Here is a 9,778-nt window from a genome sequence, read left to right as displayed (position 1 = left end):
TAATCCACAAGGCTGGAACCATCATTGGCAAGAATCTGGAGGCATTTGAGCCAGTGAGGGACAGGAGGTCACTGAACAAACTGCTCTCCATCACAAACAATCCATCTCATTTCCTCCATGCTACTCTACAGAAGCAGCAGAGCTCCTTTCCCTAAGTCTTATTTAACCCTGCAGCCATGACGAACACTGCAGGAAATCATTTCAATCATTCTCAATAAAACAATACAGCAACTCTCTCCAGATGAACACCAGGACATAGAATTCCACACAGATGTCTGTGTTAAACCTTCTTGCTGCTGTTTCTTAGACGTAGAGTGTACATATTATTCATTAATATCATTTGCACTACTCCTTTGCACAATTTCGGTCTTACTTTTTTTATTTTCATTATTTTTAGTATTGCTGTTTATGTAAAAATTGTTTGTATTACATCCCATTAAAGCACCTTCACTGTGGGCCAGCAGTACTTTTATGTTGGGCAGTTTTCTTTTTTATTGTAGATTGTACTGTTTTTATTATTTTATTATCTTTATCATGCTGCTGTAATACAGTAGTTTCCCTATCTATCTATCTATCTATCTATCTATCTATCTATCTATCTATCTATCTATCTATCTATCTATCTGAGCACTTTTATAATAGCGTTTTTGTCATAAGAGTCAAATGCCAATCTAATTGTGTGTCAGTTTTTTTGCCTTATATTTATGCCTATAACGTTATTATTATCCTGTCATAAAGTGCTTTTTAGTCATAACTTGGTATAATTAAGAAACATGCAATTTATGAATACAAACAGCATTGTTTTTCTCATAATAAACACATAAAAAAATTTTCTGAAAAATAACATGTGTTGTGTCAATGTATTTTATGTTTTTTTTTAATGTGAAGTGTTTGTAAAAACGCAGATGCACTACATATCTAGTGTAATGTCTCTGGGTTCACCCATAAAGTGTTTTTTGCCTTGTTTGCTTTTGTGTATTATTCGTTTTCTTACTACCAAATGATCTCAAGCGACATTGCGATTTTCTACTGAAGGAATAGACTGCATTTCCTGTCACTGACATATTCTCTCTGGGTAGCTTAACATGTTAACGCAAGCTCCTTCTGCTATTTGGATTGCTGTGCGCATGCTCTTAGCACTTGAGAGAAGCTCTGAACATACCTGAGGCCACATAAATTATTGGTATACTTCAAAGCAAGCATGGCTGCTGAAGAGAAAAGAAATAATACTTAAAAAAATATATTATCCTAAGAGGTATTCATGTACAGAAAGTAAAGATAATGTCCCATCGCCTACAGACTTGCATCTACTTTTAATTCTTTATTACATTTTATGAAGAAAGTGCAGACAGCCTATTTTTTCTGGTTGAAAAGAAGAACTTTGGCTAAAGGATAGTTTATGCTTGGATAGTATTTATTTATAGAAAATTACTGAAAAGTTTTCAATGGATTAGTTTTAAAAAATATTATTCAAATATACCTTACACAAAGCTTTTCAACTCATCAAATCTCTCTCTAAATGTCATCCACATAGATGGGCGGCAGAAAGAAGTCGGTGCTCTAAGACAGTAGCCCCCAATTAGTGCGTCAAGGCTCATTGGTGTGCCTTGAGACAAAACTCTAGGAAGTGTTTTTCAACCAAATATTACCACTTTTTTTTTGGGGGGGGGGGGGGGGGGAGAGAGAGAGAGAGAGAGAGAGAGAGAGAGACCCTAAATAAATTAAAACCCCAATTCTGAGTTTTTGCAGTCATCGAAGATGCACGCTGCAGAATCATCCCACCTTGCAAAACTCACAGTTCAAAGAAATCATTAAAAGCCCCAAATTACCATTGACACTCATGCCCATGATGAGTGTAACTAACTAACTAACTAACTAACTAACTAACTAACTAACTAACTGTTGTTTATTTTCCATGCACCCTATGAGAGTATTCACTCTGCGCGCAGCACTTTTCTCTGGATAGCAGCAACTGTATTCCAGAGGGCTCAAGCCCATTTCCATGGAAACGCGATCACAACTTCCAAACAGTCTGCCTCCACTCACAGCGGCTTCTTACTCCGCTTTCACAATGAATTCAGAGTAAGTCGAAGACGTTTTACTTTTAAATCAGAAGTTTAATTGATGTCTTGAAACTTTAACTTTACTCAAATTAGTCATGTTACTTTTCATGTGTGTTTAATTACAGGCGTGGATAAAAATCAACGCTACCACAGATAGCATTAGCTAGCTAACGCCAAGGTTAATTTAACTATTGCTTTGATGGTGCTAATGACAACAGCTTGCGGCTCACTCAAGGTATAACTGGAAAGGTTGACAGGCTTTTTTGTTTCCGTTTCCACCAGAAATTCCTTCGTCCTCACGAGTAACGATCTGGAACCAACAAAATATGGCAAGTAAAACTAATTATGAATACTTAGTTCAGGCCCTGTGCAGGTTGTGCAGGTTATGAGGGTAACACCGGTGAAGAGATGCTGTGTGAAGTAACATAGGCACATGGAATAATGAAATTTATAAAGCAATGAATATATATATCTTTTTTGTGTGCTTGTACACTAAAACTGCAGGAGTCAAAACAGGATACCATACAAGCAATGGCCACATCTCACAGATCCCTGGACTGTCCCCAACTACCAACACTCTTCCTAAGGAGAGGATCCGAGGGCGAAGAGTTGGAGTCCTACAGAGTGACTCTGATTATGTAAAACTTGCAAAACAAGGAGGGCATAAGGGTAAAGCTGTCCTGTTTCCTTACATTTCCATGTTTTCCTCTTGCTGTATAATAACTGCTACAAACATTAGTTTTTTTCCCGTGTTTTTTTTTTTTCTTATCCTTGTTCAACAGGACTTCTGTGGCACGAGGAATCAATTATTTCTAAACCCAGTTCATACAAACCTCCACATTGGTTTGGCTTTGAATCAGGAGACTTAAGCGACCCAAGGTTTCAAATTTGTGTTATTGTTTTCATTTCACCCCATTCTCATAGTAGTATGTACACTTTGTTATTATTCTAATATGTACATAAATACTTGCCAGTAATACTGTAAAGATTCTCCCACTGCTAGTACTGTTTATGTAACAAAACCTTTTTTTATGCTACTATCCTGTTTCCACAACCACAGGCATTTTTTTTTTTTTTTGGGGGGGGGGGGGGGGGGTGTTTTTGTTTTTTTATTGTTTGATCTTGTATTTAAGCTGTCATTAACGATTTGATACTTTTATATACCTATATTGTTTTGTTCTTTCCAACTGGCTAATTAACAGTGAAGAGAAGAAAATCCCCGGAGCTTTTGAACCACAAGAACCTCCTTTTGGGAGCGACAACATGTCAGCCTGGGAAAGAGACAACAGCAGCAACAATGAGAAAGAGGAGGTACAGTAATGCTAACGTCAGTTAGAAAACTAATATTGGCATATGATCCACAAACAATTATTCCACGTCTTGTGTTGTTAGTTTAAGGATTGTTTGCTTAGTGTTACATACTCAGTATCAGACGGTTATTTTGTGTTTCAGGTACTTTCTTCCTATGACTTGGGCTGATTGCTAAGTTGTCAAAAACAACCAAATTAGGAATAATTAGTCAACAAATAACCTCCACGTATTCTGATTTTGTTTTACTTTTTGTACAGGACGACATTTCTGTCCCCCAAAGTGAGACAGAGAAGTTGCAGACATCCAGTCAACATCATGAGGCCAGCAAATTCAGGAGGATGTAAGTGATTGTGGTCACAAGATGGTGCTGAAGTTCTGTTTTATGCTTAGTGTAAGGGGGGTCTCATAGTGCAGTTTTACAACTCTATTAGATTCTTTGACATAAAGTATAATGGGATCATACCAATATACTAATACTAATGCACCTTTGTTGTAAATGACATTGGACATGTATAATAATGAATTGCAGTCCATTTTGGTCTTTATTTTAAGTAGACAACCACATAGAATAAAAGGTCTAGCCTTCACAAAGCTTTCCTGCACTGCCCTGTATGTGCAACTATTTCTGATTGCATTCAAACTTGTTTATTTCAACTTGTGCTTGCCAGTAATCAAACTGAACTCAGTTGGAGAGCATCAGATCATTTAACTGTGTATACTTTTTTATTTAGCAGAAAGTAATCAATCATGTCTTTTGGGAGATTTTCATGGGCCTACACAGGCAGCATCAACCCACCGTATTTTTCAATGTGGGGTGAAACTGGAGCTCTCAGATCTCACTCATAAAACATACACACAGAGACGATGCGGGTGGGGGCCTGGTTTGAACCCAACAAGGCAACAGTGCTAACCACTGAGCCACCATGGTGCCCAACTAACTATGTGTGGTCCTGCTGAAATGGGTGGATAAAGTGATCAAAATTAAATTATTCATCCTAAATGACTCACTGTCAACAATATTGTCAGTCATTAAAACCAGAACAACCAGGAGTCTGGTGTATGACCTACTGCTTACTTACTCATGGTTAGTCAGTTAAGGTATAAACATTCATGTGCGTACTGGCACACACAAGAGTTCCCTGAAATGAGGAAGCAGACGAAATAAGATCAATAAAGAGGCAACATGTATGTGCTTTTTATTATGAGGACACCATCCAACTGTCCATTGTAATTAAAAAAAAAACTACAGTAGCGCATGTCTCAACTTTATGCAGGAATTATGAAGGAGAAAGAATATACTAATATACTATTAGTATATTATGGTTGCCGATGCAGGCCAGAGTTAAAGATCAGCATGAGTGAGGGAACTAAGCAGAGGGGAGAAAATAAATATTTGGGTTTTAAAAGCACAAGAGTGGAACAGCAGTGTAAACTACGAACAACAGTCCAATGTTAAATCCAGAAGGATGCAGTAATGAAGCCTTAAAGTGACGCAGACTTCCATGAAACCCAAAAAACCTTTGCTGTTATTCTTGCCCAACCCAGCAGAGGTGAGGCACTCCACCACTGTTTAATCCAAGTACAAACATCATTTTGTTACAGGAAAACAGTGTTGTTCCGTCTAGTATGAACTTCAGATAAAGGCGTGGGATGGTTTTGTTTTTTTATTTTTACTATGAATTTTTCCCCATTGTTTTTACTAAAGAAACAACAGAAATAGTATATCAGAGATTAGTAAATTGCATTGACTTTTATTAAATATTATTTAAAAACAAACAAACCTTAATGTACATACAGTGATTTGACCATCTATTTAAATATATTTGAACATGTCTAGAGTGTTATTTACTATTATTATTTATATTTGGCATTCTATTTTTGTAATAATTGGCATTAAGATAATACAGTATAGGATGCAAAGATAAATGGCTAATTAAAAATATATATGTACATTCAAGAGATTGTTGTAATTACATTCTGTCCCATACGTCTCTGTGTTATGATGACAAAGCCCAAATGCTCTCGGGCAGGTTGAAAACTTAGGTCAAACAAAAGAGCACCCAGAGAGATGGTTTCTAGATGAATCCAGATGTTCATCTATTTGCTTTGGCTAACAGCTGATTAGTACTGTGTGCTCTCTGTACCTCTGGGAAAATGTCAGTGACTTGTCAATAACCCAAAATAAGCTAGCATGCAATGCACCAGAGATCGCAATCATATCTGTTGAAAGCACTCCACAAAAGGTCTACTATAAAAAAGTTATGTGAAATTTTCAAACACCCCAGTGTGGTAATATATTAAGCTTGTTTCCAGAACAGATCAAACTACCACAACAACTTTTAACTGCTGATCAGCTACAGTGTTGGAGGAAGATGAGTCAGTTGCAATCTGGAAGTTTCCAGACAGAAGAAGAGTGACTAACCAATTGGAGAAAAATACTTGTGCTTCTCTTAGTTGCTTTGTCTGAATGAGATAAGAGATAAATGTTGAATGTGAGACGCAGCCAGTCCTTTGCTGGATCATTTTTGCACAGTTGGATCTTTGCTATATTTGTGTTGTTTGACAAATACTAGTTGGGAAGCCAATTTTTGTAATAAGTAGCCAGAGTTTATTCAGTGTTGGAGGGGTACGGTCCATTTTTAATGTTTAAACTGTGAGCACTGTAGGCACTGTGTAGTGAAATAACGAGCTTTGCTGGTAAAGAGAGAAAGGGAAAAAAACACTAAAAAGATAAAATTTTCACATTTCTGTTTCCATCATATTTGGACTATATTTTTAATCTTCTTTCAGAGTAATTGACAAGAAACCAGCCCCTGTTGACATGTCAAAGCTGCTCAGCTTTGGTTATGCAGAAGACAGCAAACCAGTATAGTGACGTGTCAAGTAAGTAGTGCAGCAATGGAGTTACAGTCTTAACCCTATAATAAGCATAACACATTCCAATTTCCTATTCTGCTTTCAGAATGCTCATTTTGCATTATGGAAGGAAATTAAGGCCAACTGCTAAGCAGTGTATGGATTTTATGAGGGTATTATTATTAATAACCAGAATGTAAGATGAAGGTGACAAAATTCAAGGTTCCAGTCATTACAAATTTAGAAGGCTTTTTTACACTATAACAGAGATAATAGTGAATTATGTGACAATGACTTGTACTCCTACATATTTCAATTTCAATAGATCGGAAGACTGCCAGGTGCCTGGATGGGAAAAGGGCGTACAAGATTCATGCTGAGACACATCAAGCATTTTACTTTGTTTTGTTAAATCTTTTACTCGAGCATTAAAGTGCCTCACTGAATTACAGATTGGACGTTTTATTTATTGTGATTTTTAGTGGTGCACTTGAAGGCAGCAGTTAACTCCTAAGTTTTTTTTTCTGTGTCTACAAGTCTGTAAATGTCAGCTTCTGGGAAAAGTTTGATAATTCAAATAAAATGAAACCAATCCAAAATGAAACATTTATATATATGTATATGTCACAGGCTAAATTTTCCACACTAAACATGATTCCTGTTCGTGGTACATTATGTTGGCTCTGTGCGTTTCTGTTTTCATATGACCGTGCTAGTGTCAGAGGTTATCTCGGTGTTCTTTTGCTAAATTATGTCAGTACACGCCAGTTATTCACCAGCCTCAGATTGGCTATTGGTGACAAATTACACACCCACACACTCATGCTTTTGTAAGAGTTAACAGTCTTTATAATAATACTGTCTTTATGAACAATTGCTTATTTTGACTGGTGCTCGTATGACTTTTTAAAACTTTACTTACACTTTAGAACCAGACAGTAATTGTTATTATTTTGTGGTAATTTTATGGTTGATCGTACTGTTTGTTTGGGGCTTGGAGGATGTTTTTGTGGGAGCAGCAGGGTTGAGCTACTCCCCTCTCTCTGGAACCAATGAGTGGCAAGGTCAGGGGTCACCACTATATCTGCTGCACAGTCTGATATGACTCTTATTTGGAAAGCAGTAACTGAAAACACTTGGAGGTTTTGAGACATTTTAAAACTTAATTTGAAAGTGTATGCTGCAGTAATGGCACCGATACTTCTGAACCACATGGGGAGTGAGGAGAATGAGTATATAAAGTAAGTATTGGCAACCTAAACTAAGTCTTTTAAACAGTATTTCTTGATGCTTTTCTTTAAACTTATGTCACTGTTTTAATATATATTTAATCCATGCACATATACTTATTGTCGATTCACCACTCTTCGTGAACTAAAATGCATTAAAATCTACTCAGTGAACAGGTCCAAGTAAAAAATCCCAATTTGGACACCATGGAAGAGGACATTCTCTACCACTTCAGCCTGAGCACTAAGACTCACAACCTCCCTGAAATGTTTGGAGATATTAAGGTATATTAAAATAAGTATAAGATATTAAATATAAGATATTAAAATAAGTCCAGCTTAAATAAAACTATTTTCTAAAAGCTCTAAAACACAATTCAACAGTCCTCTGTTTTTCTCTGTTTCCCACAGTTTGTGTGTGTTGGTGGCAGTGCAAACCGAATGAAGGCTTTCGCCCAGTTCATCCATCAGGAGTTGAAACTGCCAGGAAACCCAGGAGACATCAAAGATATCTGTGAGGGAACTGATCGCTACTGCATGTACAAAGTCGGACCAGTTCTCTCTATAAGCGTAGGTATTTCATTTTTTGCTGTGGGTTATCCGTAAGTATTTTACGGATTAGAAAATGTAATTTCTACGCACTGTGTATATAATACAGCATGGAATGGGAGTCCCATCAATCTCCATCATGTTGCATGAGCTCATCAAGCTCCTGCACCATGCCCAGTGTCGTGATGTGGTTTTGTTTCGCCTGGGAACGTCTGGTGGAGTCGGTAAGTGTTTTTGATTTTAATATGAGAAAGTTTTACATGCAGTTAAACAAGTTGTTCAAGTCATTAATCCAAATATGTAAGAAAATTATGCCCTGTGTCATCTACAGGTCTGGCTCCAGGGACCGTGGTGATCACGGAAAAAGCAGTGGACTACTCTTTCCGCCCCCAGTTTGAACAGGTCGTTCTGGGTAAAGTTATCACCAGGAACACTGAGCTGGATGAGGGAGTGGCCAACGAGCTTCTGCAGTGCTCTTCTGAGCTTCAAACTTTTCCAACAGTGATCGGAAACACCATGTGCACCCATGACTTCTATGAAGGTACAGTATGAACAGAATTCCATTAAACATTTATTTGTAATTCCTAGTTGTCATCCCCTGACAAATCCTGTTTTCCGTTTCTGTAGGTCAGGGCCGACTAGATGGAGCTCTGTGCTCCTTCTCCCAAGAAGAGAAACTGGAGTATCTGAGGAAAGCTTATGAGGCCGGAGTGAGGAATATTGAAATGGAGTCCACTGTTTTCGCTGCTATGTGCCGTGTCTGTGGTCTCAAAGGTATTATTTTTCTAACAATGCAAACACTGTATGAAGGCAAAACCTTCTGATCGCTGCAAAGTACATCTTCTACTTGTGATTTTGACATACTGCACTATTCTAAAAACTCTCATTTCACTCTCCAGGAGCTGTGGTATGCGTTGCATTGCTGAATCGCTTTGAGGGGGACCAAATCACATCATCCCATGATGTTCTGGTGGAATATCAGCAGAGACCTCAAATTCTGGTGGCCCATTTTATCAAGAAACGCCTGGGATATATTATCTAACAATCCAGTCGCCCTGTAGCATGTACATAGTTTTGACTCATGTGGATATGTATATATATTGTACTTAAAATGTTAATACTGAAATATTTAAAAGTTAGACATTAAGAGTTTTTATGATTTATTTGACAATAAAATATTAAGCGTGTTGCATGTATGCTTATCCAGGGTTCGTACGGGTGCTTGAAATCCTTGAAAATGCTTAAATTTTAATGTTGTCTTTTCAAGGTTTGAAAAGTGCTTGAATTTCAGATGTGGTGCTTAAAAGTGCCTGAAAGTGTAACAGTATTTCATTCACCACAAATAACTATCTGATTGAATAGTTTTCTTATCAGATAGAGAAATAAAATGAGTCGCAAAATGTAAAAGAAAATTTCCCCGCCTGGGCTGCCTTGCGTCTATTTCAACGTGTGAAGTTAGTGTGTAGTGTAGTCGTTGTTTTGTTTTGTGTGTCAGTTCTACAAGTGAATGTCACAGTTGCTGCAAAAAAGCCACCAAAGGCAGATTGCAGTGTAAACGCTGTCTCAACATGGAAAACAGGGGTGACACACCTGCTGTCAGACCTGCAGGATTTACCATACCATATAACTTTGTTGTTTCCAAAACTTGTGGATATTTTTAAAAAATGTACAATTTCTATTTGCATTTCAAGTTATGAAAATGATTCGTTAAACATGCTTGTGGTTTTTACAGTCAAAAATATCACTTTCTACTTGTATTTTAAATTTTGT

At 37.2% G+C, this 9,778-nt stretch overlaps 2 protein-coding genes across 3 annotated transcripts; both read left to right on the top strand.

Annotated features, from left to right (window-relative positions):
* Nucleotides 1-1,987: 1,987 nt before the first annotated feature.
* LOC102793742 (uncharacterized protein C7orf57 homolog) lies at nucleotides 1,988-6,681 on the top strand. Of its 2 annotated transcripts, none has more exons than XM_006788543.3 (8): nucleotides 1,988-2,082; nucleotides 2,346-2,392; nucleotides 2,568-2,732; nucleotides 2,846-2,942; nucleotides 3,266-3,374; nucleotides 3,632-3,714; nucleotides 6,165-6,257; nucleotides 6,556-6,681. In XM_006788543.3, exons 1-7 carry the CDS (start codon nucleotides 2,003-2,005, stop codon nucleotides 6,244-6,246), a joined length of 663 nt encoding a protein of 220 aa, XP_006788606.2. In that variant the 5' UTR covers nucleotides 1,988-2,002; the 3' UTR covers nucleotides 6,247-6,257; nucleotides 6,556-6,681. The 2 variants fall into 2 exon arrangements, with proteins under 2 accessions (XP_006788606.2, XP_087685930.1); XM_087829804.1 differs by lacking the exon at nucleotides 6,556-6,681 and adding an exon at nucleotides 6,337-6,430.
* Nucleotides 6,682-7,305: 624 nt separating this feature from the next.
* On the top strand, nucleotides 7,306-9,420 carry upp2 (uridine phosphorylase 2). Its single transcript, XM_006788544.3, has 7 exons — nucleotides 7,306-7,471; nucleotides 7,630-7,744; nucleotides 7,871-8,029; nucleotides 8,118-8,232; nucleotides 8,340-8,549; nucleotides 8,636-8,782; nucleotides 8,908-9,420. The coding sequence occupies exons 1-7, from the start codon at nucleotides 7,419-7,421 to the stop codon at nucleotides 9,048-9,050; spliced, it is 942 nt and encodes a 313-aa protein (XP_006788607.1). The 5' UTR covers nucleotides 7,306-7,418; the 3' UTR covers nucleotides 9,051-9,420.
* The last annotated feature ends 358 nt before the right edge of the window (nucleotides 9,421-9,778 follow it).

This window comes from Neolamprologus brichardi, chromosome 16, assembly GCF_056152115.1.
Source record: "Neolamprologus brichardi isolate AB-2024 chromosome 16, ASM5615211v1, whole genome shotgun sequence".
Taxonomy (NCBI): Eukaryota; Metazoa; Chordata; class Actinopteri; order Cichliformes; family Cichlidae; genus Neolamprologus; species Neolamprologus brichardi.
The sequence above is the reverse complement of the archived record's forward strand: the minus strand, read 5'-3'. Positions and strand labels throughout refer to the sequence as shown.